This window comes from Symphalangus syndactylus, chromosome 8, assembly GCF_028878055.3.
Source record: "Symphalangus syndactylus isolate Jambi chromosome 8, NHGRI_mSymSyn1-v2.1_pri, whole genome shotgun sequence".
NCBI classification, from domain to species: domain Eukaryota; kingdom Metazoa; phylum Chordata; class Mammalia; order Primates; family Hylobatidae; genus Symphalangus; species Symphalangus syndactylus.
Window position 1 is genome coordinate 17807003 of NC_072430.2, and position 26690 is coordinate 17833692.

At 50.7% G+C, this 26690-nt stretch overlaps 1 protein-coding gene across 3 annotated transcripts in view; it reads left to right on the forward strand.

Annotated features, from left to right (window-relative positions):
• The window catches only part of BCL11B (BCL11 transcription factor B), a 103743-nt gene that overhangs the window by 13795 nt on the left and 63258 nt on the right, over positions 1 to 26690 (forward strand). For 2 of the 3 annotated variants that reach the window (XM_063645485.1, XM_055288231.2), the window contains one exon: positions 1121 to 1489. In XM_063645485.1, coding sequence (XP_063501555.1) covers positions 1121 to 1489 — 369 coding nt within the window. The remainder of the gene's footprint in view (positions 1 to 1120; positions 1490 to 26690) is intronic. The other variant, XM_055288232.2, reaches the window with a different exon arrangement.

Consider the following 26690-nt stretch of genomic DNA (forward strand, 5'->3'; position numbering starts at 1 on the left):
GAGGCATTTATTAGCTTCCAAATATTTGGGTCCTAGGCTCCCTACTCCCTCCCCCCCCAAAAAAACCCAAGAGAAATCTATCGGCTGCTAAAGAAATATAAAAACATACAGTCCATTGAAAGTGTGGTTTGATATCTTCCAAGAAATGCTTTTGGAGTCTGGAGAATTTTCTTTCTTTCATTTTTCTGGGAGTGAAAATAAAATCAACAAACAGAAAAGGACAGTGGGGAGTTGATGAGTGTGGGGGAAATCTACAGAGAAATGGAAGTCTGACCGGGCCTCGGGTGCTTGGCAGGAGAGCCTGCTTCCCGACTCTGCAAGCCGGTTCCAGCCTCCCTTCTGCTGCAGTGCTTTCTCCTAAGATATTTTTTTGGAACCTGACACTCACTTGTTGCTTTCTGAGCATGTGGGCTTCCTTCTCTCCTAAGGACGGGCCCTTAGACGCCCATCTGGGTTTCTGTTTTCTAGTTTGGTGTGTGGCCAGGTCCCAGGTAGAGGAATGTGAGTGGGATTCGCATGAATGAGGAGGGCATGAATGAAGGTGTAAGGGATGGGAGGGGTGGGGCTCCAGCCCAGCAGGGGGAAAGGGCTCCAGCTCACTGGTTCTCAGCCCTGGCTGCCCATTGGAATCACCTGGGGAGTCTGAAAGACTATTCCGACGTTTGTTCCCAGGGTAACTGGTCAGCGGTGCTGCCTGGGCCTTGGGATTTTTCAAAGCCTCCAGGTGATTCTCAGATACTGGAAACTTTGAGAGACACATCACGACCTCATGCTGTCAGCAGCCAGGGTGTGTGTGTATGCGCGTGTGTCCATGCGTGTTCTTGTACTACGTTGGGGAGAAATTGGCAGAAAATAAACTAGAATGTAGTAAGATCAGCACTACTTATGTGGCAATGCCCAGGGGGCACGACGTTGCTCCTAGAGCCTCAGTGTGCCCATCTGTCCTGTGGGGGATGCTCACCAGCCCCCAATCCCGGGGAGGACCTGGTGAGCTCTGGCAGCCAGCAGCAGAGGGGGCTGCTTCTTGGAGGGGAAGGGGTGGACCGGAAGTCGGGTGCTGTGACTGCCTAAGCCCATCTCTATCTTCTCTGCCCCTTCCCTTTCTTCTTTCTGTCTCCAGCAGAGGCTGACCATGTGGAGGCCGCCATCCTTGAAGAAGACGAGGGTCTGGAGATAGAGGAGCCAAGTGGCCTGGGGCTGATGGTGGGTGGCCCCGACCCTGACCTGCTCACCTGTGGCCAGTGTCAAATGAACTTCCCCTTGGGGGACATCCTGGTTTTTATAGAGCACAAAAGGAAGCAGTGTGGCGGCAGCTTGGGTGCCTGCTATGACAAGGCCCTGGACAAGGACAGCCCACCGCCCTCCTCACGCTCCGAGCTCAGGAAAGTGTCCGAGCCGGTGGAGATCGGGATCCAAGTCACCCCCGACGAAGATGACCACCTGCTCTCGCCCACAAAAGGCATCTGTCCCAAGCAGGAGAACATTGCAGGTATGGGATGCTGCGCTTGCCTGGTTGCTGTGGAAGCCACCTCCTGGGTCCAATGCCCTCTGCCTGAGTGTGCTGGTGCAGGGGAAGGTCCGGGGCTTCCAGGATGGCCTCTGGGCCACCAGCCGGGGCTCCCCCTTTCTGAGGGTCCACCATCCAGGTGACCTTCAGGAGGAGACAGGCCTGGGGCTCGGGGAGCCCCAAATAGCTGATGGCTGCTTGCTTTTGGAGAGGGGACTCTGTCTCGGGGGCTAATCCAGAGGTGGTCAGAAGCACAGAATGAAAATTTGGAAGTCTGGTTGGCCCTCTCTTTGCTACTGATCTTGGCTTAGTCCCTGATTTTGAAGCTAGACAGTCTTAGGTTAGAGTTTGTCTTCACAACTTGGACATGTCAGTTTGCCCATCTGTGAAATGCAGCTAAGGAAGCCCACCTCGTTAGGGTTGCTGTGAGGACGAATGAGCTGTTGCATGCGGCATGACCTGGTAGGCACTTAAGAATGGGAGTGCTCATTCTCTCCCCTCTCCTTTCTCTCTGGACTCGGTTTCCCACGTGTGAAAAGAGGAGTTAGGCCCCCTGATCTCAGAGGTTGCTTCTGATGTTGCCCGACCCCAGAGGCTGGTCCCAGGCAGGGGTGTGGGAACTTGTTGGAGCACTGTGCCCGTTGGGGGAGGCTGGATATGCCCTTTGACATGCTCACTCATTTGACCACCGGGACAGCTGGTTTTACCACCTTGAGAACAGGTCTAGGGCCCCTCTGTCCCCAGGCGTGGGTCTATTCACCGCAGTGAGTTAGCATGAAGTCCCTCCCTCTTGGCCAGCACCATGGCGTGCTGGGGCCTCTTCCAGGGAGCCACTGCTCTCTGTGCAAACCAGAGTGTTTGTTTCTGGTTTATACTTCTGAGCCCAGGAGGCCTGGGGGAGAAAGGAGGGCCTGGCCAGCCTGGGTTCCCTAAAAAGCAGCAGCCCGTCCTGGAGCAAGACGGGCACCAGAGTTTACGCAGACGGGTCTTTAAATCCTGATGGCTGACTTTGGATTAGCCACTTCATGGGTCTGAGCCTCTGTTTCCCCATCTGTCAACAGAAAGTGATAATACCAGCAGGCCTGGTGTGAGGATTAGATGAGCAGGGGCTCTTAATCAGTTTTTTGCCCATGGCACTTCTCTCTCAGGGGTCTCCTCTGGCTCTGCAGCGTGCAAGTAGGTGGCTGGCTGGGGAAACGAGTGCATTGGTCATTACCATGCTTCCATCATGGAAGGTAGCATGGGCTCTGGAGGGACTCAGGCGTTGGATGCTTCTAGGAGGGTGAGATGGATGGGCATGGGCACTCATCAAGACCCATCACCCAGGACGCAGTTAGGGTAATGCTGCAAGCCTGTCTCCCCCACGTCTCCAAAGCTTTGTGACGCTGAGCCTCACTTTGCTCACCTGCACGAGGGGCTTAGTGAGCCCTCTCTTTTGTGGGGAGACTGTGGTGGTATGCAGAGTCCTGCAGCCGCATGCCAGGCACTGGGGAGACATCAGTGAACCAATTGGCCTCTGGGCCTTGCCTTCTGATGGGTGCCCTAGCATGAAGTGTCTCATACACTTTCCAAGATGCAAGGGGCTTTGAGACATGTCCAGGCCACAGGCGTGTAAACACTGGCTTCTCAGAGTGCTGTGCACACCCGAGCAGCATCTCTTCACTGGGCTGAGCCATCAGGCAAGAGAGGTGCTGGGTGGGTCCCTTTTGTCTTTGTTGGTCGATGCTCTAGGGACAGTTTCACCTGTAGTATCAACGCCTGGCCTCAGTGCACATCGATCTTTCAGGGGCGACCTTGTTAGGGAGACTCGGGCCGCCTATTTGTGTTTCAATGGAAAGATTTGCTGCTTTTGCCAAAAACATCCAAATCCTCATTTCACATTGAAGGCATTTCCCAATGAGAGGCTGCAGATCACTGTGGCAGGTTTGTTTAAGAAAGTGACTAAATGTGATTTCATAAAAGGCAAAGTTAATCTCCAAGGCAGCTTTGTCCTCGTCCTCCCACCCCCTGGCCCCCGTTTTTTTTGTTTTTGTTTTGTTTTTTTTTCCAGGTTGTGATACTGCAGCAGCCTACAGTATCTTTATTTTATGTGTGACGAAAGATATTCTTGGCCTTTCTGTTCAGCAACAGGACGAATGGATTTCTTCATTCTAGAAGAAATATGTAAAATAATCCCTTAGAAGTCTAAAGAGATATGTTTGTTCAAAGCATTTAAAATGTTATTTTAATCAAAGGCACAAAACAGTCTACATGCTGTGTCAGCTGAAGACGACCATCCCATTTTAACAGCACACCATGCGCCTGCCTTTCTAGTTCCCATTCCTCCTATTTCCCTGCCTACTTGGGCACCAACTTTTCTTTTCTTTTTTTATTTAATAAAAAGGAAAGATTAAAGAATAAAACTTCAGTGGCTCAAATGTATAAAGTAATTTAATATGGTGGGAGCATTAATTATTTTAGCTTAATTGAATTCTGAGGACTGCAGTAGTTGCATTTTTGTAGACAAGCCCTGTTTATTATTTCTCTGTGTAGATTAACAGTAAAGGAAACACAGATAACTTTCAGTTATTTATTGTAAAATAAATGTGTCAATTCATGTGTAAAGCAAGCTGCTCAGAGATAATTGAGTCTTTATATTTTAAGAGGGGGACTAGGAATCACGGGCACTTCTCCGCCCAGGCTTCCGGAAACCCGTCCAGCTGCTGCCCATGCTCCTGGCCCCCGGGCTGGCTGTCCCTCCAGGCTTCTGCCTCCTGGTCGGGGCTCCATGGAGTGCTCCAATCCCTCCATGACCTGCTATTGTCCCCAGGGCCTTGCTGGCCCCGGCCAGTAGCTGGTGAGCGGGTGGCTGTTAATTCTTGGACTCTGCCTCTGGCTTTGGCTGTCCAGGCTCAGAGGAGTCCAGGGTGAGGTGACCTCGAGGGTCCTGCCCTTTCCAGGGCCAGCAACCTTCCCAATACCCAGGCAGGTCCCCGCTCTTCCTTGCTACCAGGCACTTCTAGAAGTGGGGACTGCAGAGGCAGACCCGAAGGGGGTTCCTCCCACCCTTAAGGGAGATGCCCGGGTGAGAACTGCGGGGGGATTCTGTCAGTCATCACACTAGGTCGTGGACCCCATATCAGCTGTTTCCTCGGAATAGTCATTCTGGAGAGTAATTACTATTATTTTTATTTTTGGTAAATGATAGAGAAGTAGGAAGGTAGAGGGAGGAAGTTTCTGAAGCTTTGTTTTCTGGAGGGCATGCATTCATTCATTCATTCAGCAACTGAGCACCTGGGCCCTTCCTCCGCCCTGGGTGTCCCCACCTGGATCCCCAGGTAAAGAGCCCCCAGAGGAGGGAGTGGGTGTCCAACGTGGGGATAATGGGCAGAGTGTGAGCTGGCAGCAGCCCTGCTCTTGACCTGTGCATTCTGGATCCAGGGCTCCGCTACCTGCTGAGCATTCGCTGTGGACAGAGGAGGTCCTTGGAAGCTTGTTTGAGGCCTGTCTGGGGATGGGGTGAAGCTCATCAGAGGCAGGGTCTTTAGCTGGTGGTCTGACTCAGGGCAGCTATGGTGCCTCTGATACATCGCTGCCTATAGGTTTACATTCTTTATGTTTCTTAAGGTTCCTGCCTGTGGCATCCTCCCTGCCTCTGTGGGACTTCAGGGGAGCACAGGACCCATCCTTTGGGGGAGCTGAGAGGTGTTCCAGGGTTTGCAAAGAGCACGTGGTGCTGCCAAGCCATTATCTGGGAGGGGTGTTTTGAGGAGGGGTGAGGAGAAAGAGGCTTTCAGGGTGTTTGGGGTTTGAAGGCTGTCTCTTGCTGTGTGGGAAAGAACACAGCCCGAGTCAGAGCCCCACCCTGCTCCCTGCCAGCCTCCGGCAGCGACTTGACCTTCTGAGCCGCGGTTTCCTCATCTGTCATTGTGACATTTATGATGAGTGCCTGGCACACGGTGGGGGTAGGTGTGCTGCAAATAGGAGCTTTTCCTGGCGCTCGGCTTTCCCTCCTCCGCCGCATTTTCGGGCGTTAGAGCAGCTTGCACCGGTCTTCTTGGCAATGGGCTCCTGTCAGGGTTGGGACAAACCGCCACTGGGTTGTGGGACTAAATCCACCATCACAGGCAGTGTCAGCATGGAGTAGACTCTCTCCCGTCCATTCTGCCTTTTGCTAGGTGACTGTCCCTTGAGGATCTCTTTGCTGGCGGTGCACTCTGAAGAGCCGGCAGGGGGGTTTCAGGGTGAGGGAGCACAGGCTTTGGCATCTCCCGGGTGGAATCCCAGCCCCGTCGCTCACTGCTGGCCACCTGTGTGAGTCACTTCACTTTTCTGGGCCTCCATTTCCTCGTCTGCACCTCCTTTTTGGGTTATGCTGAGGATGAAATGAGGAAGCATCCACCTGGCACAGGTTGGGCCTGAGGCAGATGATCGAGAAGTGGATGCTTCTAGAAAGCCAAACACAGGAAAGTGTGGACCCTGCTTGGCAGCACGCCGAGTGCGTGCTTTTCTTGGTCAAAACCATGATCACTTGCCTGGGATCTCTCTCACGGTGACTTCCTACAGGTTCCTCCATATGATTCCCATGTGATAGTCACTGAAGGGGAGGCGCTTGATCACCAGGAATTTGCTTTTGCCTGTTATCAGCCCTTCCATAACCAAATGAAGCTACAGAGGGAGGAATTAACTATCAGCTGTCACTCATAGGCCTGCCTCCCTAACCCTCTAAGTCCTGAATGTCAGTTTTCTGGAGAAGTGCGGAGACAGGCAGCAGGTGACAGGAGGTGGCAGATCCCTCTGGGCTTGGAGGTGGCAGGCAGCCCTGGCTGCGATGTCCCTGCCCACTTGATATGTCTTCATCCGCAACCCAGGGAGGACGCGCCATCTACCTGGGAGATTCTCTTAGCAGGTGGGGCACAGATAATGGTTTGGTTTGGGGCCCCAGTGACCCATTGCTAAGCAAAATGTGTCAGAGAAAAGGACTTCTGACGAGCCCAGGGATTTACATGCTGCTTTGGGAATGTTCTTCCCCGACTTTTAAAAATAAATAAAATAAACGTGAAAAGAAATATTAGCTTGGCCAGTGAGAGAAACTAAATAACTTGCTTGTGCTGGAAACTGGAGATAAACCCCACTCGCAGGTTGCCTTAAAAAACTTGCACTTGATCTATTTAGAGTTGTTATTTTCCCTTCAAATTAAGATGAGTTAAATCCATGTGTGTTGTGGCACGGATTATCTTTTTTTATTATTAAATCGTGACAGCTAATTATTAGCTCTGTCTGCACCGAGGAATAGTGCAGTGTTCTGTCTGAGGGACATGGCCCTGGGTTCAGGCTGGCGTTTGGGTGTTGGGATGGCTGAACAGGGCAGAGTTCGGGCTGGGCTGGTGGGTGGTGGGGAAGAGGGGCGCTACCTGGTATTCCTCACTATGCTAGACACTTTTCTTGGGTTATCTCACTTAATTCTTCAACCTTGAAATATATGTTTCTAACCCCACTTTGAATTGGGGCTCAGAGAGGTTAAGGGAGTTGCTGAAGGTCACACAGCAAAGCAGAGTCAGACCCAGTCAGGCCTAGTTTCCTTGGATAGCAAGGGGTGTGGAGGATTTGGGGGATGGGTATTCTAACTCCGTCTGTCTGGCTGGTGGGGCCTTGATGGGTGGGCACCACCTCTGACCCCATCCAAAATGGTCTTTGAAGCCCATCGCAGATATGACCCTGTGGATACAGCCAGTATTCCTCAGACCCCCAGGGACCGTGGCCTGCAGTCTGTGGCTTTTGTATATACTGTCCTGTACTTCCTAATGAGGGCATTGGAGAGATGGGTGGTGACAAAGAATGCAGTACAGTGTAAATTCAGGTGCACCTGGGCCGGAATTTTAGATTTTTTCCCATATATACGATTATTTCTTTTATTTTATATTCACTGTTGCATAGACTTTCCCCCCATAAATACAAATTACTTGTTTTATTTTGTGGAATTGCGGTTTTGCCAGGGTCTTGCTCTGTGACTGTCAGCCAACTGTTCGCCTCCCCAGGTCTCGGTCCCTATAACTGGAGATAATGTTCCTTGTGTTTTGGGCTTGTTATAAGGTTTGATTCAGACAAGGTATACATAGAACAGGTTCCTGTGGGTTTTAGCTGTTGTTAATAATGGAGATCCTGCCGGTGGGATCCAGAGGAAGGGTCTGGCTTCCTAGCTTCCTGGAAGGACCTTGCTGCCAACTCTTCCCTTCTCACCTGCTCAGTGACTTGCCTGAACTTACGTAACTAGTTACTGGCAGAGCTGAGTCCAGACCCCAATTATCTTGAGTCAGGGCAGGTGACTTTTTGCCATCCCAGGGTGCCCAGCCCTGTAGCTTGAGGCCATCTCCCCTGGTGGAGGCCCAGTTTCCTTAGCTGAGAAAGGGGGTGAGCCCTTCCTGTCCCGCTGGCCTTCCAGGGAGGCGGCGGACCCACCTGCCATGTGAACTGTGCAAACCAGAGTCAAGAGTGTGTGCAGCTAAAATGGGTGACATCAGCACTGATTGTAGTTGAAAGTTTTATTGGATTAAAAAAAAGAGAGATAATACTGGTCACATAGATGGGTGTCTTTTTTTTTTCTCTTAAGGTTTGAGGCCTTATTTATTGATTTATGTACGTAGTTCCATACTTCCAGCAGTAATTCAGGAAACAGGAGAGAGAGATAAGGTAAGAAAAAGAGAGAAAGGCAGCTGGGCTCCCAAGGGGTGAACTTAACCAACATTCAGCCTGAGTTAATAGTATTATTCTTAGTTCGTCTATTTGACAGTAAATAGTTAGTAATTGACTAAAGTTTTTTTTATCAGGCATTTGACAGCTTTTTTGGGCAGTTGTTGCTCATTTGCATGCTTGGCTAATGCATTAACCACCAGGTCTAGAATCTGTTAGGAGTGGGCTCTGCTGATAATCTATAGAAATAAGGCTGACTGGCTGTCACTCCGTGCCTTTGGGGTCATCTTTTCACTGAGGAAACAAAGAGATTGGGTTTTTCCTAATTTCATGTAAAATTTATTTATTTATTTTTGAGACAGAGTCTTGCTGTCGCCCAGGCTGGAGTACAATGGCGCGATATCAGCTCACCAAAACCTCTGCCTCCTAGGTTCAAGAGATTCTCCTGCTGGGCACGGTGGCTCACGCCTGTAATCTCAGGACTTTGGGAGGCCGAGGCGGGGGGATCACGAGGTCAGGTGATCGAGACCATCCTGGCTAACCCGGTGAAACCCCGTCTGGACTAAAAATACAAAAAATTAGCCGGGCGTGGTGGCGGGTGCCTGTAGTCCCAGATATTCAGGAGGCTGAGGCAGGAGAATGGTGTGAACCCGGGAGGTGGAGCTTGCAGTGAGCCGAGATCATGCCACTGCACTCCAGCCTGGGCGACAGAAGGAGATTCCATCTCAAAAAAAAAAAAAAAAAAGATTCTCCTGCCTCAGCCTCCTGAGTAATTGGGATTACAGGCGCCTGCCTGGCTAATTTTTGTAGTTTTAGTGAGATGGGGTTTTGCCATGTTGGCCAGGCTGGTCTCAAACTCCTGTCCTCAGGTGATCCACCCGCCTCGGCCTCCCAAACTGTTGGGATTACAGGCACGAGCTACTGCACCCAGCCTGATGTTAAATTTAACGCATACTCACTAGATCTTACTGTGTGCCAGACACTATTCTAAAGACTCTGCAGATACTAACTGGTGTAATCCTCCCTATGACTTTATGATATGCTAATATCAGCCCCACTTTATAGAAGAGGAAACTGAAGCCCAGAGATGTTAAGTTATTTACCCAAGGTCACACAGCGGTGAGTAGGGTCCCAGAGTGTCAACTCTGGCAGTTAGGTTCTTCACTGTGGTCATAACTGTGCCTACATTCCATCCACCTCTCTGCACCACGAGGGTGGTAAATCAGATATTACTTTCATTTTGCAGATGAGGCAACTGAGTCATAGAGAGGTACCTTGCACAGCTGTCCTGTGAGTCACCAGCTCAGTTGCACCTAGAGACCAGGCTCCTGGGAGGGAGAGCATTAGGAAAAATAGCTAATGCGTGCTGGGCTTAATACCTAGGTGATGGGTTGGTAGGTGCAGCAAACCACCATGGCAGACGTTTACCTACGTACACAAACCTGCACATCCTGCACATGTACACCAGAACTTAAAACTAAAATTAAAACAAAAAAAAGAGGACAGGCTCCTGACTTCCCAGAGAGGCCCTGGGTCTTCACTGTGTCATGTCCCAGGAGCCCAGGCCTCGTGGGATCTTGTGTTCTTGAACTGTGGCTGGTGCAGGCTCTTTCTGCTCCTGGCTGGGCAATGAGTGATTTCCACTCTGAGGTCGAATCTTGGTGATGGGACTTGGGTTCCAGAGTGGGGTGAAAGAACCAAGACAGTAGGCACCCACCTGTCCTGCACACATCTGTGGTTTCATGTTGACTGCATTTTGGGAGGAGCTGGCCCCCACCTCGTCATGAGTTACAGGCAAGTGGCCCTGTTGAGTCCAGAGTGGGGAGAGGCAGGCAGAGTGGACTCTGGCTCGAGACCTAGGATGGCATCCTACTGTGGCTGGCATGCTGTGTGACCTTGAGCAGACAGATCTTCCCCGTCTCTGGGGCTGAGTCTGCTGGGCTGAAATGTGAGATGGAGCCACCAGTGGTTTCTAACAGCTGCAAGAGCCAGGCAGAAGGTCGCGCATTTCCCACCTCAATTCCTTTCCCACCTAGTAGTTCCCCCAACTTTCCTCATTTTTCACATTAATGATGCTTAGGAGTCAGTTTTCTCTGAAGAAATTGGTGGTGAAAATGAAAACTGTTAGATTGAAAGCTTAGGTCTTTCTGCCCCAGGCTGTGAAGATCCTTCTGGGAGAATTTGGTCCACTCGCTGTGAGGTTAACAGTTGAAGCTCAGAGCCCCTCGTGTGACCAGGCCCTGTCCCTAGTGTCCCTGTGTGGTTTGACATTCTGTTCTTTGTGATGAGTGTACCCTGAATCGTATAAACCTCGGGCCCTGCATGATCTGGACCCACCCTGGCCCAGAGCCTGCTGGGGGTGGCCAGTGACCTCTGGGCACATGGAGTGGGAGCCTCCTCAAGGGAGGGTGTGATGAGGACTTACAAGCCTTGAGCTGGACCCAGGGAAGAAGAGGCCTTGCTGGAGAAGGCAAGGCACCCTAGGCTTCATTTTATTTTGTTTTTAAGTTTCCTTGATGCCTTCTTGCTGGTCCGCTGGTTTTGGTCTGGAGGGTCCTGGGGTGTTTCAGAAAGGAGGAGTCTGTGCTGAGGGTTGGGAGAGGAGAGCAGGGAGGGAGGGAGGAGTGACCCCTTGATGAGCCACAGGTCTGGGAAAGCATCTGCCCCTGGCTGCTCAGACAGCTGGCAAACTGGGACCACGGGCTCCTCTGGGCAGGAAAATAGTAACAAAGTAGACTTTTTGTTGGAGGTGAAAAGTCAGACTCCCCCACTCCTGGTGTGGAGAGAAGGTAGCAGCCAAGGGCAGGGTGAGCCCCCCAGCCCAGGGCAGCCTGCTCTGTCTCTAAGCCAAGGTAATGTTTGATCAGGGCTGTTTTCCCCCATCCCCTGCCCTGGGGGCTGAGTGCCTGGGCAGCTTCTATGGCCTTCAGGTTGCGGGTGTAGACACAACCTCAAAGGTGCAGGCAAACAGGTGCGTGGGTCGGCGTCTACTCAAGATGAATCCAGAGGCACAGAGCCCTAGGGGCAGGTAGCCCCAGTGCCTAGGCTGTGCCTCTAGTGATATGGCACAGACGAAGCCATCCGTCCAATCCACAAGAGTGTCCAGAAAACACGCGTCTACCTCCTGATGACTGCAGGTGCCAAAGGCATCCTGGAAAGGAGTGGAGAAGGTGGCTTTATTTCAAAGCCGTTTTCAGGGTAGAGCACACCTTCTGGAGAGTGTAGCCAGCCAACCAGGGATTCCAGGCTCCTCCCTTGGGGTTTGAGGGCAGAGACTGGCTGTCCTGGGCTCAGAGAGACAACAACTGTCTGAATTCTTCTCTGTTCGGGAGAAAATGGGACAAACCTTCAGTGACTCCTGCCACCTTCAGCAGCTGGCTAAAAACTGTTGGAGTTGGTAAACCCAGCAAAACTAAGTATTCCTGGGGCTGGAGCGGGTTCTTTTCTCCTCCCATCTCAAGTTCAAAGCCAGCCAATAAAGAAAGCTAAACAGTGCGGTCTTCTCTCTGCATTACTGGCTTGTAAAACTTTCCCTGCAAACTAGGCGACTTTATTTGTTGGGAAAACGAAGTATATAATTTTCCTGACCTGTGCTTTGGGGAGAAGGGGAAAGAGAGAAAGAAGTCATTTCCAGAAACAGACGGCCCCCGAGGAGCAAAACAAGGTCCACACTCCAGCGTCAGGGCAGCGTAGACTGCAGCGCGGTGGTCTGGAACGCTGAAAACAGCGTGTTGCGGGGAGGCGGGACGCGAGGCTCCAGGCTGCGGAGCCTCTGGGGCCTGGGTCACTGTCTGCGGGGTGGACATCGAAGTCCTCCCAATTCTGCTTCTGAACCTCTGGGCGCCAGCTGCCCCCCCACTACTGCAATTTTCCGGTTTCCCCAACGTTTGCAACTTGCAAGTCTCCTCTCGCTTCCTTCCATCTCCAGCAGCCCCTCCTCAAGCTTGGCCTCCTCCCCTCCCGGCGACGGTGCCTATCCCGAGAAAATCATACCCATCCTCTCCGCCGCCCGCGAGACGGCCTCCCCCGCCCTGCCCGAGGGGGACTTCAGGCCCCTCCCTCCGAGGGCTCAATGGTTGGGGTCCATAGCCCCCTTCATTGCCACACAGGAGAACACAATGGCCTTCCCCGAGGCCAGGGGCGCAGAGCTCTGCGGGGGCGGCTGCATCTCCCGGACCCCGCACCCCGCACGGCGCGGACACTTTGGCAACTTCAAAACTGCGCGGGGGCCTCCCCTGCGAGCGGTCCCCCCCGCTTGCGAGCTGTGCCCCTTTCCCGGCTGGCCCTGGCCGGGTCGGGAGGCGCCTCGGCGCTGCTCCGAGGCCTTAGGGCGCGCCTGGCCCCCGCCTGGCCGCCGGCCTCTGATTCGCCCACGGCCTTGCGCCCATCGTCCACCTCCTTCCCTCTCTCTCTGACCCGGGCCCGCTGCACACGTTGATTGTGCCTTAGTGGGGCGGGAGGGCCGAGAGGGCTCAAGGTCCATGCATAATTCGGCGGCTTAATGGAGCAGCTGCCTGAGCCGGGCGGCGAGGGGCGGGCGGAGGCGCAGCTGACCCAGCCCGCGTCTGGCCTCGCTGGGAAGGCGCGCTCCTTTCTTCCTCCCCTGCCACTCCCCTCCCCCACTCGGCCTGGGTCCGAGGAAGGCGGGGGGTGGGCGAGTCGAAGGGCTCGCTTTGGGAAGGGGTTTCCCTCGTGCAACTTTTGCTTTGGGGGGCGGGGGGCATGCAGTGAATTGGAGCCGCCTCGGGACCGGCTCCTGAAGGAGGTGGAATGCAGGCTTCCTCGGAGCACTCTGCAGCCCTGGAGTCTTTTTCCTGGCCCCTTTCCCCCCGCCCCCGTCGGTCCCCAGCCCAGCAGCAGCCCAGCGAGCACGCCCCTGGCCCCAGGCCAGCCCCCTTCCCTGGCAGCCGGTGGAGATGGATGGAGGCGGAGACCCAAGGTCAAGGGCGGGGAGCCTGCCGGCCCCGGGCCCCTTTGTGCGCACGGGACCGCCCCTCCTCCACCAGTCGCCTCCTCTCTGGCCCTTGGGCGCTCTCCCGGGTGGGTAACCTTCTCGGACATGGGGAATGTGGAAGTGGTCCCCTCCCCGAAGCCGCTGCGCGCCGGTCAGGTCGCTTCGCCGGGGTGGCATTCGTCCCGGGTGCTGGGGGCGCAGGGGGATCCCTCTTCCGCCCGCCGCCATTGCCCTGATGAGTGGCGCGGTCTTTCTCAGCCCACCTTGGCGGGACGGAGCGGGCGGTTCCCGGGATCCAGGTGAGGCCGGGACGGAAGGAGCCTCCGGGAGTTCCCTAGTACAAAAATGTGATCATCCAGGGGCAACAGCCCCATCTCAAAGTGGGGATTTCGTGGGGACCTTAGTTTCTTCCCGAGCGGGAGGAGAGTAAGCCCGCTTTTCTCAAGGACAAAAGTGTTTTCCCAGTTGTGTGGGGATGGAACCCTCCACTAGAGTGGGACACCGAAGCTCCTGGAATTACAGGGATTTAATGTCAGTCCTCCTTCCAGCCTGACTTCTCTTAGGATAACCTCTTCCAACAAGAATTTGTATGCAAATCGTCACCTTGCTAGGAGTCTCTAGTTTTGTGTGTTAAAAATTGGCCTCCAATTGTTCAAAGCACTTCGACAGGCCCTTAAAGGCCCAGAAAAGCAGTGGTTGGACGCCCAGCCTGTCCACCACAAAGCTCTTAAGAAAATGTTCAAACATTTTCCCAAAGCTGTTACTCTGGAAATAAAACTGTATGCTGTTCGCCTGCAGCCGATTAAAAGTTTACCTTCACTGTGACAGCTTTTCCAGGCTAGGATTGGAGCCACATCTCTATTTTCCATTTTTCAGAAATAAATCTAAACCAGCAGAATAGATTTGCTATAACAAGAGTCAAAGTAGTATTAAAAATATGCGTATACATATATACTTATAATATGAAACAGTATATTACACTTGCTGTGCTCTCAAGTATTGTGTAAACGGCACTGTCATGGCGTTCTGAGTAAGAGTTGATTTTAAAATCTCAGATTTAGCTAACCCGAACTTTGAGCAGCCAGCTTTTCTGGTGGAGGAATCTGAAGGCATTTGTCAATTTATTTTTTGAAAGCCCTCTGGAAAAGGTAACAAATTCAACACTTGGGAGCTCAAAGCTACTGCCAGTCCTGGACAGGAAGGTTTTCATATCTGTCTGAACTTGCTCGCTGATTTCTCAGACGTCCATTTATAACAGTCCTAACAAGATAGAATCTGCCTTTGAATATCTGTAAATACGGGTAAAGATCACAATCCAGCACTCATAATGGTCCAAAACGAACTGGCAGATTCTCGTGTTTGATTAATATTTATGTTACCGGATTCCTTTACAGAAAGAAAGATGAAACGCTAATTGTGTGTGTGTGTGTTTGAGGGGCCCCATCCTAGGTCTCTGCAGTTCATTTAAAGGGATGTACGTTTTAGGATTTTTGGAGACTAGGGGTGTGTGTCGGGGCGAGGGGCGGTAATTGTTCATATTTTGCTTCAAAGACAGGTAACCTGTGGTTGGCTGAAGTATTGGCTGGTACACTGAGGAAGAGGCTGACTTTTCATTTTCCTTTTCTTTATTTTGACGGCTCAACAGTGATCAGAATTACGTGTGATTTCTCCCTGTATGTTTGGACTAAGGCTTGGACGGTGTGGTGGAAGGCTCTTGTTCAGGATCTTCCTCGAGGAGAACTGGTAGCCCCCAGGGTGCTCTGGCGTCTTTGCAGGGCACACTTTCTGCGCCTGAGTGGCAGGGTGGGCTGCCCTGCAGCGTGTAATTCCGAGCCCTGCCATGTGTCTGTAGGGCACTTGCCTTGCTTTTTTTTTTTTTTTTTGGAGCAATGTGTGGGAGATTTGCCTGGAAATGGGGGGTTCTATCAGCTGGATCATGTTGAAATACCAGTGCAATTGGTAGCCAAAGGGATCCTGGAGAATATTCCTTCGGAGGTGCTGTGTTAAGCATCTTCAATTTTATTGCTTCGAGAAGCCTAGATTTTTGTATAGGATTTCCTACAAGGGTGGCTTCCAGAGTGGCACCTGAGTCCTGCTTAGAGGTTCAATAATATTTGTTGTTGCTGGAGCATCAGGAGCCATGTCATTGTTAAAGCAGCAGAATCTAGATGTTGGCATGTGGTGTCGGATAGTCTCAAATACACTGACTTCCTAAACAGCCCAGGGCAAACCAGTTCATCTGTTAGTTGCTTCATCCATAAAATGGGGCTAGCCAATTGTTTACTTCCCTGTCCCTGTCCAGATACGAAAACAAACCCGTAGGTAGGAGTGAAGCAATTGCTGATTTCAAAGACATCATAAAAATGGAGAACTGTTATTGTTCAGTCCGTGGGGGCAGGGTGACTAATTTGCAAAAGGGAAACGAATCAAATAGCTGCTTGTAGAGGGTGTAATTTTTTACTGCAAGGAGGAAGAATTAGGGGCTTTGGGAGGAGGTTTATGTGGGGAGGGGGGCACTTGGTTTTTCAATTTAGTAACCTGATACCAATAGGAAACTTCCCCCTCTCCCCATTCATTTTAGAGGACTGTTCCCCCACCCCAGCTTCTTGTTATTGTTGGGACTGTCACATGATTCAGAATCTTGACACTGAATAGTGTCACTGCTGCTCTTGACCTGAATACCCCAGAAAAGGTATTTTTCCTGATATTTGGTCTCAGGCCCCAGAAGGAGAGGAGCTGGACAGGGGACATATAGACTTGGATTAGGGAGGAATGCATACAGCAAGCAGTCTTTAAATGCACAGTCTTGCTAGGTGCCGGTGAGGAAGGAACTCAAAGCGGACCGGTGAGGAAATTCTCACCGCCTCTCAGAGCTAACAAAAATTGGCACTTATCCCCATGGAGCACACAGCTGGCTCCTATGAAAGGGTACCTTCACTAGGGAAGCCAGAGGTCCTATTGGGGCTCCATTTTACTTTTTGGTTGTTGCTTTTCTTTGGAAGTGGCTTGGTTTCTTTTTTCCAGCAAAAGCTGGATTACTTGAATTAGGTTTTTAATAAAATAACCTCTGGCAGGGCCCAAAACCTCTGGATTAGTCTTGTTAGTTAGGAAATACAGAAGCTTTCTTTATATATTTGGTTTGTTCACCCCGGCTGGGCCAAGACTTTGGGCTGGAGTCGTGGGGTAGGGGTGGGAGAGTGTGGTCCTCTCCTTTCCCCATGGGGGCCTTGACCCAGCCTCTGTTCACTGGCACTGGGGCTGGAGTGGGGGGGAACAGCAGATACCTGGAGTCTGCGATGGTGCAGGCTTGGAGCCAGGAGCTGTCTGGTGCTTCTTAATTGAATACAGATCTAAGTAAATTCCACATGGGCATGCAAGGCTGGGCAAGGAAGGCAGTGATATTCCCCTCTGCACGGCTGGACTCGTAACCCTCCCAACCTGACGGGCCTCTCCGCCTGTTGCTGTACCCAGCCCACATGGTTTGCGAGAAAAGGTAGAGAAGCAGGGGGACAAGATCACGCAACGCCCATGTAAATACTGTCTGTATGAACTGGGTCTTCCATCTTTTGTTCGTGGCAGCTCGTTAATTAACCAGCAGATTAGTGCTGCCTTCTTTTGACACATGCATGTATTTTGGGGTAGAGGATTCTTGTTCTCCTAAAACTCTGAACCCAACCGTTCAGGAAGTCTCCCTTCAGCGCCGCCTGCCCCTGCTCCCTCTCCGTGATGTCCTCCCCACTCCCCTTTTCCTGTCCCCTTCTACCCACTCTTTCCTTAAACCCAAGTGGGCTTGTAGTCGAGTGGAGGACAGACACGTTAAACACAGCTAAATAAATCATGTTTACGCTTGGCGTCCTCGGTAGTGAAAAATCTGTTGGCTGTTTTTACTTCCTTATTTCTCAGCATTTGCTTCCTACCTGCTTTTGACCACATGCCCAGAAATAGTAGTTTTGTCAAATGAGAGGATAATGCCAGCCAGCCTTTCTCGCTGCCAAGGAAGCTGCTGGATTTTGCAAAACAGAGTGACGTTTTTTTAATGACACTGATGTTTTTTTCAAAAAAATTAGGATGTAGAATAAGGATATTAAAATGCACTTAGGGAAGGGGAAAAAAAGCGACATGGTACCCCTTACAGCACAGGGACGTGTAGCAAGCAGGTTTAGAGAAGAAAGGTCTCATTTTTGTTTGCACTTGGCCGCTCCAAGGGCAGGAGGCAGCTGTCAGAGGCGGAGGAGCTGAGTCAGGTTCCCTTCGTCTCAGCCCCAAGACTTAATTTTCTCTGCCATTTTGGTGATGTGGTGCGAAGATTTTTTTTTTCTTTTTCTTTTGGGTTTTGTGTCTGTTTAGTCTCTGAGGCCTCCTGAGCGATGCTTGCTGCTTTCTGCCTCTGAGATTACAGTTAGATTCTCGCCCTGATCTGGAATTGGAGCTTGTTGGGATCCTAGCTACACTCCGATTGTTGATGTGTTCAGAGTGGCCCCAGAGATCTCCCTGCCTCTGGGCTCTTATTTGCGATGTTGTTTTGGGGTATATTTCATGATGGGGTGCTGCTGGGCAGAGAACTTCCTGGGTAATTACAGCCAAACAGAGGCTGTAGATTTAAAAATAATAATAAAAAAAAAACAGTTTAAAACCAAGTAAGTGGCATATAAATACTGGGCACTCCTGTAGGGAGAAGAGGCTTGTCTTACCACGGAATCTTTGCAGGGTTCCTGCAGTAAATTCTGTCTGAGGTCCAGCACATCAGCTCTGTTTCAAAGACAGCCGAGAAAAAAAAAATTACAACAAAATCAAAATCAGCGTGCTATGATTTCCCCCAATTTCTAATGGGAATACTCTGCAATAGAAATGATATTTCCATTGAGGACTGCGCTGCCGGTTTCTTTAATTACATTAAATAGCGGTATAAACCTCAGCTGAATGTAAACCTCTGTTACAGTGGCGTCTCGAGCGTGGCTAGATGAATCGTAAGGAGCAATGTTACTAGTGTTAATGTGCTAACAATCTTTATTAAATTAATCCCGCGAAGTGTTAATTTTTACAAATTTTGTTGTGCACACACTGCACGTCACCGCTAGTGTGTTAGATGAAAACAGATTTCACGTCAAAAAATAAGTAAGAAGGTGGCTGTCAGACAGCTCCCTTAGAAGACAATTTGTGATTTTTGCCATCAAATGTTACCTGTGCTGAAAAGAAGGCTTACGATAGGTATATTAAATGCCATCTACATACAGAAAACTCAGTTAAAGGAACTACTTTATTGAAAGTAATTACAGGCCTGTTCAATTTTTTAGTCAGTGACATTTCAGACTTGGCTTAGGAACATAAAGAGGCCATAGAAAGATTTTGTTCTTATGTAATGCAAAGCACTGAACCTCGGTACTCTGTAAGTCCATTAGGAAAAGGAAAAAAGAAATGAAAGGGAAAAAAGAGATTTAATCATAAACAAAATCCAGGGGAGGGCTGTAATTTTTTATTACAATAGTAGAAATCAATTGCCTATAATTCTATTAAATGCAACCCAAAACAAAATGCGCGTTTAAACTATAGCAGGGTCCTCCTTTTTACAATTTGATTTCTTTTCTTTCTTTCTTTCCTTTTTTCTTTCTTTTTAACCTTCTACTAACCAAATTCATTTCTGTTCCATCTGAAATAAGAAACCCTGCTGGCCCTGTGGTTCTCTGTTCCCTTATTGCTCAGGTAGAGTTTTATGGTCTGATCTTAAAAAGGTGGATGATGCTTACATCCCTCATATCCATGACTCCATCTGCACCTGAAATTTCCGTTCCCTTTTCTGGCTGCTTCGGGCTTGAGTCATCCCAGTAACCTCCTTGCTGGGCACTCCGTTTGCTTTATGTTCTTTTTATTGGCTGTGCTGTTTATTTTCATTCGTAATTCTCCAGGATTCTCGCAGCTCAGCCTTCCTCCTTCTGTTTATTCCATTGCACTGTCTGTACATGGCCGTTGAGCAAAAGCCAGCATTGGAGTTTGTGGGACCTTGGAACCACAACTTCCTGAACTCCCCAGTTTGTAAACATGTTTTAGAGAGGGCCAGATTCTTAACATGTGTCAGGATTCAGTGTTTTCTGGGTCATTCCTCAAGGGTCAGGCACAGTGGATGCTGAGGGGATAGAAAAAGGTGTCCTTAGTTTAAAATTCACTGTAGGCACCCAATCTGAAGATGAGTTTCCTGGTTTTTGCCTTGTGTGACATGTGAGTTCTATCTTAACTGTGTATTTCCACTCCCACCCCCAGCTCTAAATTAATGAAGAAATAGGAACATATCTGAGGGATGCCTGGCCAAGCTTATCATTGGAGTCTGGCCCCTAAGTTCTATCTGGGAAAGGGCTACAGGGTCCCAACCCTAAGTCCCACATTCTTTATGCTTGGAATCCAAATGAGTTATCTAACACTTCGGTTTGCAGCCTGCCTTCACTCTTCATCGAGTTATGCTTCATGCAGATGACATGTCGTATACTGTTTGTGGCTCTGGATGCAACCGGAGAGAAAATTACTGAAGGATCTTGAAATAAATTGTCTTAGAAAGCAGAGACTGCTAAAGTTGAAGCAGCTACCACACCTCTGATCAGAAAACCTAAATTGGGAGGAAAAGGGGCAATGCCTCTGTTAGGTATTGACTGGCTGATTTTGCTGGTGAGATTTGGAGAATCTCTCGGTTGCAATTTGTCCTTGGCCTCTGTGGACACTGGTTGGATGCACGCAAGACATCTTAACATGTCCACGTTGCTGGTAGATGAGTGTTCCTGTGTGTATGTGCATACGTATATGTATATAGAACCTCTCTTATAGATAATAGATGTGCATGCACACATTTTTCTAACCAGTGCCACACATGGCTTCACCTTCTGTTGTCCTCAGGCCTGCCCATTCCAGGATGGTGGGCCCCAATTTGGTGGACCCTGCCTGCCTGAGGTCACCTGGAGGAGTTAGATTCATTTTTGTATCTGTGTCCTGAAGCCGTGATGCATAGGAGCAAAGGAATGATCAGCGTCCCAGCTGGAGGACAAGTGGTTGTGGTTTATTTGCATTTCAGTAGTTCGGAGCACTGCAGGATTTTCCCTGAGAGACAAGCAAAAGAAGAGTCCAAGCTGCATGTCCCTCACTGCGCCCCCCTACCCCCTGCAGATGCCCACTTAGGGGCTGGAACGGCCAGCCCCCTCCACCTCCATGGTTCACAGAAGATGGCTGAGGGATGCCCTTCCTCCCCAGCAACACTGAAGTGTCCTCTGCTCCCTCACAGGGGCCTTGGTGTTGGAATTTGTGGTGTCACTTCACCATTCCTTGGGTCAGGGTGCAGAAAGGGGATTGGCAGCCCCGGAGCATTTCAGCCGCCTGTGTCTTGAGGAAATTGGAGTTGGCAGTGAATGAAACAGGTGCTTTTGGACCTGGGGAAGGGGTGTGCCCGAGCGTGCCTGCCTCTAAATTGCAAGAGGCAGCTGCTGGGGAGGATGTTCCCTTTCCAGTGTCTGGTGAAGGAGGAGAAAGGTTTTGGTAGTGTCGATGGGGGACACGATCATTCCTTTGCTCTGCCTCTCCATTTTCTGGGGTGAGATTTCGGAAGTGCTCCAAGAGGAGGAGCTTAGAGTAGGGCAGCCTGGCTCAGGGTGCTCCCCGAGATGTGCTTCAAGTCTCCCTCACGGCCAAGCCTTCTCACGGTGGGTGCAGGTGGATACCCTGGTGGCCACACAGGGTTGTGGGTGGCCTTGGGGAATCTCTGGATGGTCATTTGTGGAAGTGATGGTAGAAGTGGTCTCAAGCCCAAAGATGAGCAGTTGCCCACGTTCCTGGAGGCCCCTGGTGAACCCACCTTACTTCCTGCAGCCTGGCCCCCTCAGTGACCCTCTCTGGGTCCATTAGGGCCTAGATGGTTGATGAAGGATGCTGGGCGGCTCTTTCACCTGCATTTGAATTCTTACCCTCCTCAGCCACCTGCAAGGACTGCTGTCTTTCAGCCGGCCGCCCGCATAGAGGCCAAACGTAGATTCGAACAGTTTTTATGTCTCCCGTGTAATGACCCCGAAGGAACTCTTTAAACACAGCTGTGCAAACCCTTGTGAGACGTGATCTTCCCTTTTCATTGGTCTTCTTTCCAAGGACACCTACATGTTCACCCCCAAACCAAAACCCGTAGCAGCAAGGGACTAGAGGCCTGTAATGGCCATCGGGTGCCCAGACAAAACAGTGGTGTCTGATGGAGAATGAGAATCCAGGAGTGGGAGGTGGGGCCTGGGGAGCCCCGTTGCCCTGCCTGGCATTTCTAGGTCCCCCAGATGCTCTGGGGCAGTGAGCTGAGCCACGTGGCACACCCACTCCCTCTCTGGCCCTGCCTTGGGGACCCACCCTAGAGCTGCAGCTTTTCATGGTAACCTGCGTGTTCACTTAAATGCTTTGCTTTTCCTTTCTGCTTTATGATGATGATAATTGTTGGTATATATTTTACAATGAAATGGAAAACAAGTTCCAGTCATTGCTGGTTCCTAGACCTTGGTAATTAAAAGCTAAAAAGAAAAAGAAATGAAATAATACCTGTGGAGTGAAGGAATTTATTTATTGAGTCACCCCCACCCCCAAAGACCTGTGTAGCTCTGAAACTGAGCAAACGAAGAAGCCTCCCTAGAACTGTTCTTCTCTATTCCTGCTGTCTCAGCCACTCCCCCTCAACACCCCCCACAACCCCTCAAAAAAAGGGAATGAGAGAAAGACAAATGATGAGAAGGCCAGTCTTGTCAGGTGAACACCCAGTGCCTATCTCATTTAAGGTTGCACTCCACTTCTTTCAAATAGGAAATTGCCAAAATGGATGTCATGGGCTGCTAATTAGATGTATTTTAACTGCAGGATCATTTTACCAGCTAATACTGTTATTATGTGCTTCAATGTGAACCCATGGTGGAGCTGTTAAAATATGAGCGTGCAGTCTTAGCAGACAGCTCTTGGAGCCGTTGGGATGGGTGGAGGGCGCTTTTCCTCATGGCCCTGAAGATCCCTGGGCCAGGCCCTGTGCTGAAGATCTGTGCCCTTTCAGCTTCTCAAGAGGTGCCCCCTGCTCTCCGGAAGACCATCTTCTCCTTGTGTTTAGACCAGGGCCTGAGCCTCCAGGAGGCCTGAGCTCTCCAGCGTCACCTCCCCTCCCCTCTAGACATCAGGGTTCCCTCTGGACCAGCCTAGAAGTGCCAGATGACCGCAGTTCATGCCTGTGCCTACCCAGAACAGGCAGGCCTGAATCTCACGCACTGGAGTTTCAAGTCTGTGCTGGCTTCTCCTCCATCTTCCCTCTGTAGCAAACCGGAAAAAGAATCCTAATTTCCCGTTGGGGTGGGAGGAGATGAGCTAGGATCAGGATAATGATTTTTAAATGTGAGCCAGGCATTTGACTTCACGATATTTCTTTTCCCCCTCACCCTCTTAATACATAGCATTTTTTTCTATCATCCTTAAGACAAAGTAGCTGGCAAAATATTTAAGTGATCAGAAAGAAATATTTTTATTTGCCCGCGTGCGAATTGGGTTATCTGCCTATCTTGTTTATGAAATTTGGCGCTGCCTTTCCTGCACAGTACGTTCGCCTCTCAAATCTTTCCCGGCTCCCATTTCCATATTTCTGCGTGCTTGTTCTTTGTTAATCACTTGGCAAGCGCTTATTTGAATATTAAAAATTTCTTTAATCATCAAAGGCAGGAGCACAGTCTCATGAATATTCATATTTTTCCCCCTCCTCAGACTGGATTCTAGTTCATTACCCTGCAGTAAAAGCCAAACAGCCATCAATCGCCCTCATTACAGGCTCTGGCGTTTTGATTGGCTGCCTGCTGCCCAGAGCTTTTTTTTATTTTTTTAATTTTTTTCCCCCTTCTCCTATGAGCTGTCTTGTACCTGCCAACAACCAAAAAAAGAAAAAAAAATCAACAATGCAAGAATAAATTTCTCTGGTTGGAAAACAACTTTGCAAACTTGTCAAACAGTCCTTGTGGCTTGCTGCTGTTGCCGCTGTAGCGTCCACCAGCGCCACCTCCTTCCCCCCGCTGTCCCCGACCAAAAAAAAAAAAGAAGCCCAAGATAAAAGAGAGGGGGGGGAGAAAAATAAATAAATAAATAAAAAGGGAGAAACTTGAGCCTCAGAGATGAATATTTGTCAAGAGAGTTGACGTAAGTTTCATTTGCATAATGACTTTGTACTTCTGCATTAATAAAATTTGCATATGAAGCCATGTTAATTACTCCTGATCATGCTTTTTGCATTCATGCATAGTAATTTTCTCCGACTTGTGAGAATTAATGTCTTGGCATGGGGGGAGGGGGCGCGGGGACTGTCAGGTTCCCTTGCCAGTGTCCCTCACTCACACGCGCTGTCTCCCTGGCTGTCTCCTTCCTTGATCTATGACTCATTTCTGCACTATCAGTAGGAGTTCTCAGCTTAAAAAAAATGTATCAATTGAAAGGCACCAGTAGGGAGAAAAATACACATCTCCTGCACAGTGTATACCATACCACCTCTCTCTAGCTCTGAACATGGAATCTGTAATCCTCCCATTTGGGAGGGGACGCCCCAGAGGCTTCAGGGGTGGGGAAGGCTTGAATTCCCCCCAAAACCGGGCTGGGGCTTTTCCAGGCGTTTTTGTGTCTCCACACTCCTTGGCGGTGGGCGTGTTCGCTGGGTGAGTGCGCATGTGTGAGGAACGGAGCATCTGCAAAGTCCCTCTAGAAGAGAGACGGGTGACAGACCCCTGTGGAATGCTTAAACCCATGAAGGCATCAAGAATGAGCTTATCTAGCATTGCCCTGTTTTGGAGCCTAAGAAGCGGGATTTTAGGGGCCCTATTTTTAGACTTGTTTTTGTTTTTGTTTTTTCGGGCATAGACCTCCAAAGCAAGCGTTTTTTTGGGAGTGTCTTGCAGGTCTTTGTAGGGCGCTGTGCTGTGTTCAGAGCACATCCTCTTGCTTTCTTTGCTGGGCAGTGATGATGCCTTGGAAAGGACCGTAGGGAGTGGGGAAAGTTTCAGAATGGAAAGCAAGAGAGTGACAGTGACCATTTGGTGAGTGTTTCCTGGATCTCTGGCTCTGGCTCAGGGCTGACCTGACCCTTCCTTTAAAGTTGAGGGAGCTGAGGCTCTGAGAAAGTGACTCACCTTCAGTCACGAGGCCAGGAGACAGCCGAGGAGGAATTTGAATCCAGTCCTCTCGGTCCTCAAGGCTGTGTGGCCTGGGAGCTCTGGTGGCTTCCTCCGTGCGTGTGTGGGTGCTTACCCTGTCCCAGGTGTCAGGCGCTCCTTAAGTGCTTTCTGGATTTCCCAGCTGCACTTTTAAAGGCAAATACCCCTCCTCTGAGGAAGGATGGGGGCTGGGAGGTGGCCTGGGACAGGTACTGAGGCTGTTTTTTCAAGTTGAGATAAGAGTCACATGATGTACAATTGACCATTTTAAAGTGTACAATCAGTGGTTTTGAATCTGTTCACAGTGTCGTACAGCCGTCACTCCTGTCTAAGTCCCAAGCATTTTCATCACCCCCCGAAGAAACTCTGTACCCATTAGCCACCCCTCACACCTCTACCGGCTCCCCTCAGCCCCTGGCAACCGCTACTTTCTGTGTCCATGGATTTGCCTCTTATGAGCATTTCATATCCATGGACTCATGCAGTATGTGGCTCCTTTCATCACTTTGGGCTTTTGCAGTAGCGTCAGATTTCTTGAGTCCCACCTTTGGGAAGGGCTCTGGGTTTAAGCTGCCACATGTGGAAACCTCTCCCAGGGTAGAAGGAGCTCTGGGAGCCCCAGAGAGGCCCTGCAGAGCTTGGGATTTGAAGCCCCTCTCCCGGCTGCCCCCCTCCCCTGCCTCAGTTGAGCCGGCCCCTGGAGCAGGTGGACTTCAACAAGGTCAGAATTGCTAATGAGACTCTGAGGAAACCTGTCCAGGGCGGCCTAGCCCCTGACCCTTATGCAGGGAACAACACGTGGTGTGTGACATCGCCTTTACAGACCCTGGCCTGAGCCCCACGTTGGATATTTCCAGGAGAAGGGGCCGGCCAGATGCCTGTTTTCTACCTGCTCTGCAACTGTTCCTCCCACCATGGAGACAGTGTCAGCTCCTTAGCACCTGGGACAACCCTTACCAGGCCTTCAGCTGCTTCTGCTGGTTTCTCAGTGGTGATAAATGGTGCTGGCTGTGTGGCGGCCTCACCCAGAACCCAGGAACCAGAGCCTGGGTTTGGCCTTTGCAGCTTTCAATGGCTGGATTGAGCCCAGGGATCTCAGACTTCCGCCCACTATGTGGCCCTTGCTTTAGAGATCCCAGGAACCCTGGTCACTTACCCAGCTGCAGCCCTAGAGGGAAGCAGAGCATTGCGGGCTTCGGGGACACAACTGGGTTCCAGTCTCAGATCTCCCTGAGCCTCAGTTTTCCCCCAGTGGAATGTGGATCTCTGCTGAGTGAGGTGGCTGTCATGACGATGGGTGACCCAGAGCCCTCGGTGGTCTGCAGGGAAGGCCTACATAGGGATTTGAGACCACCAGTCGACAGGATCAAATGCAGTGTCCAGTGCTGGGAGGTTCAGGCTAGGGCAGGCTTCCAGGAGGGGGCAGGTCCTGATCTTCCTTGAGGGACGGCACTAAATCTAGCATGGCCTTCCCATCAGTATCTGAGGCTAAAACTGTTTACTGGTTCCTCAGCCACATCCTTCCAGGGCTATCCCCAGCTCAGAAATACCCTGGGCCCTAGGCCTCACCTAGTAGGAGGTCTTTGTTGGCTCAGAGGGGTCCGAGCAGTGTTGGTGATAGCTCTGACCTCTTGACAGGACACTGACAGCTTGCAATCCCTAAGCAGAGGGTCTTCTTAAATGCCCTGATGCCTTGATCCTGGATAACCCATGTTTTAGAGAAACCAGGGCTACAGAGAAAGAGCCCTGGTTCTGGGGCCAGACAGCTGGGGTTTGGATGGGGCTGCTGATGTCTGCAGTTTTCTGCAGTCATGCCACCAGTTTCCTGGTCTGTGCAATGGGTATTCTAAGCCCCAGTCCCCGTCAGTGTGTTAGGAAGTTCAGTCCAATGAAGACTGACAGGCTCCTGGCTCCTGGTGGCTTGCAGGGTCCTGTGGCTCTCCTTGCGATGGCGGAATCCACGTGGGGGCCCTGGAGTGGGCAGACTCCCTCCCGTGCAGACCTATGCTGGGCCTCCCTGGCAAAGCCGGCTGGGCCCAGCTGCCCATCCTCTTGTTGACGTTTCCTTTTTGTCTCTCTGATGCTTCCCTGCTCAATTATTTACCCAGGGAATTTGGGCTTCTTCACTTGTGGTTTTGGCAAGGGCTTCACACAAATGTTTTGCCCTGGTGGTCTCTTAGCCATTTAAGATAAACGGCTAAATCAAATGCAGGCCTTGCTTCGGAGCTGAGCGAGCTGTGGGGCTGGGCAGAGGCGGGGCCGGCCCTGGCCCTGTGTCCTTGCTGTCACATGGCGGGAAGCCTCCCAAGCCAGGCCGAGACATTAGGAGGGGGTGAGCAGCGCCAGGGTTTTCTTGGGGTGTGGTGGGCGGGGGTGTGAAAGCCTTCTG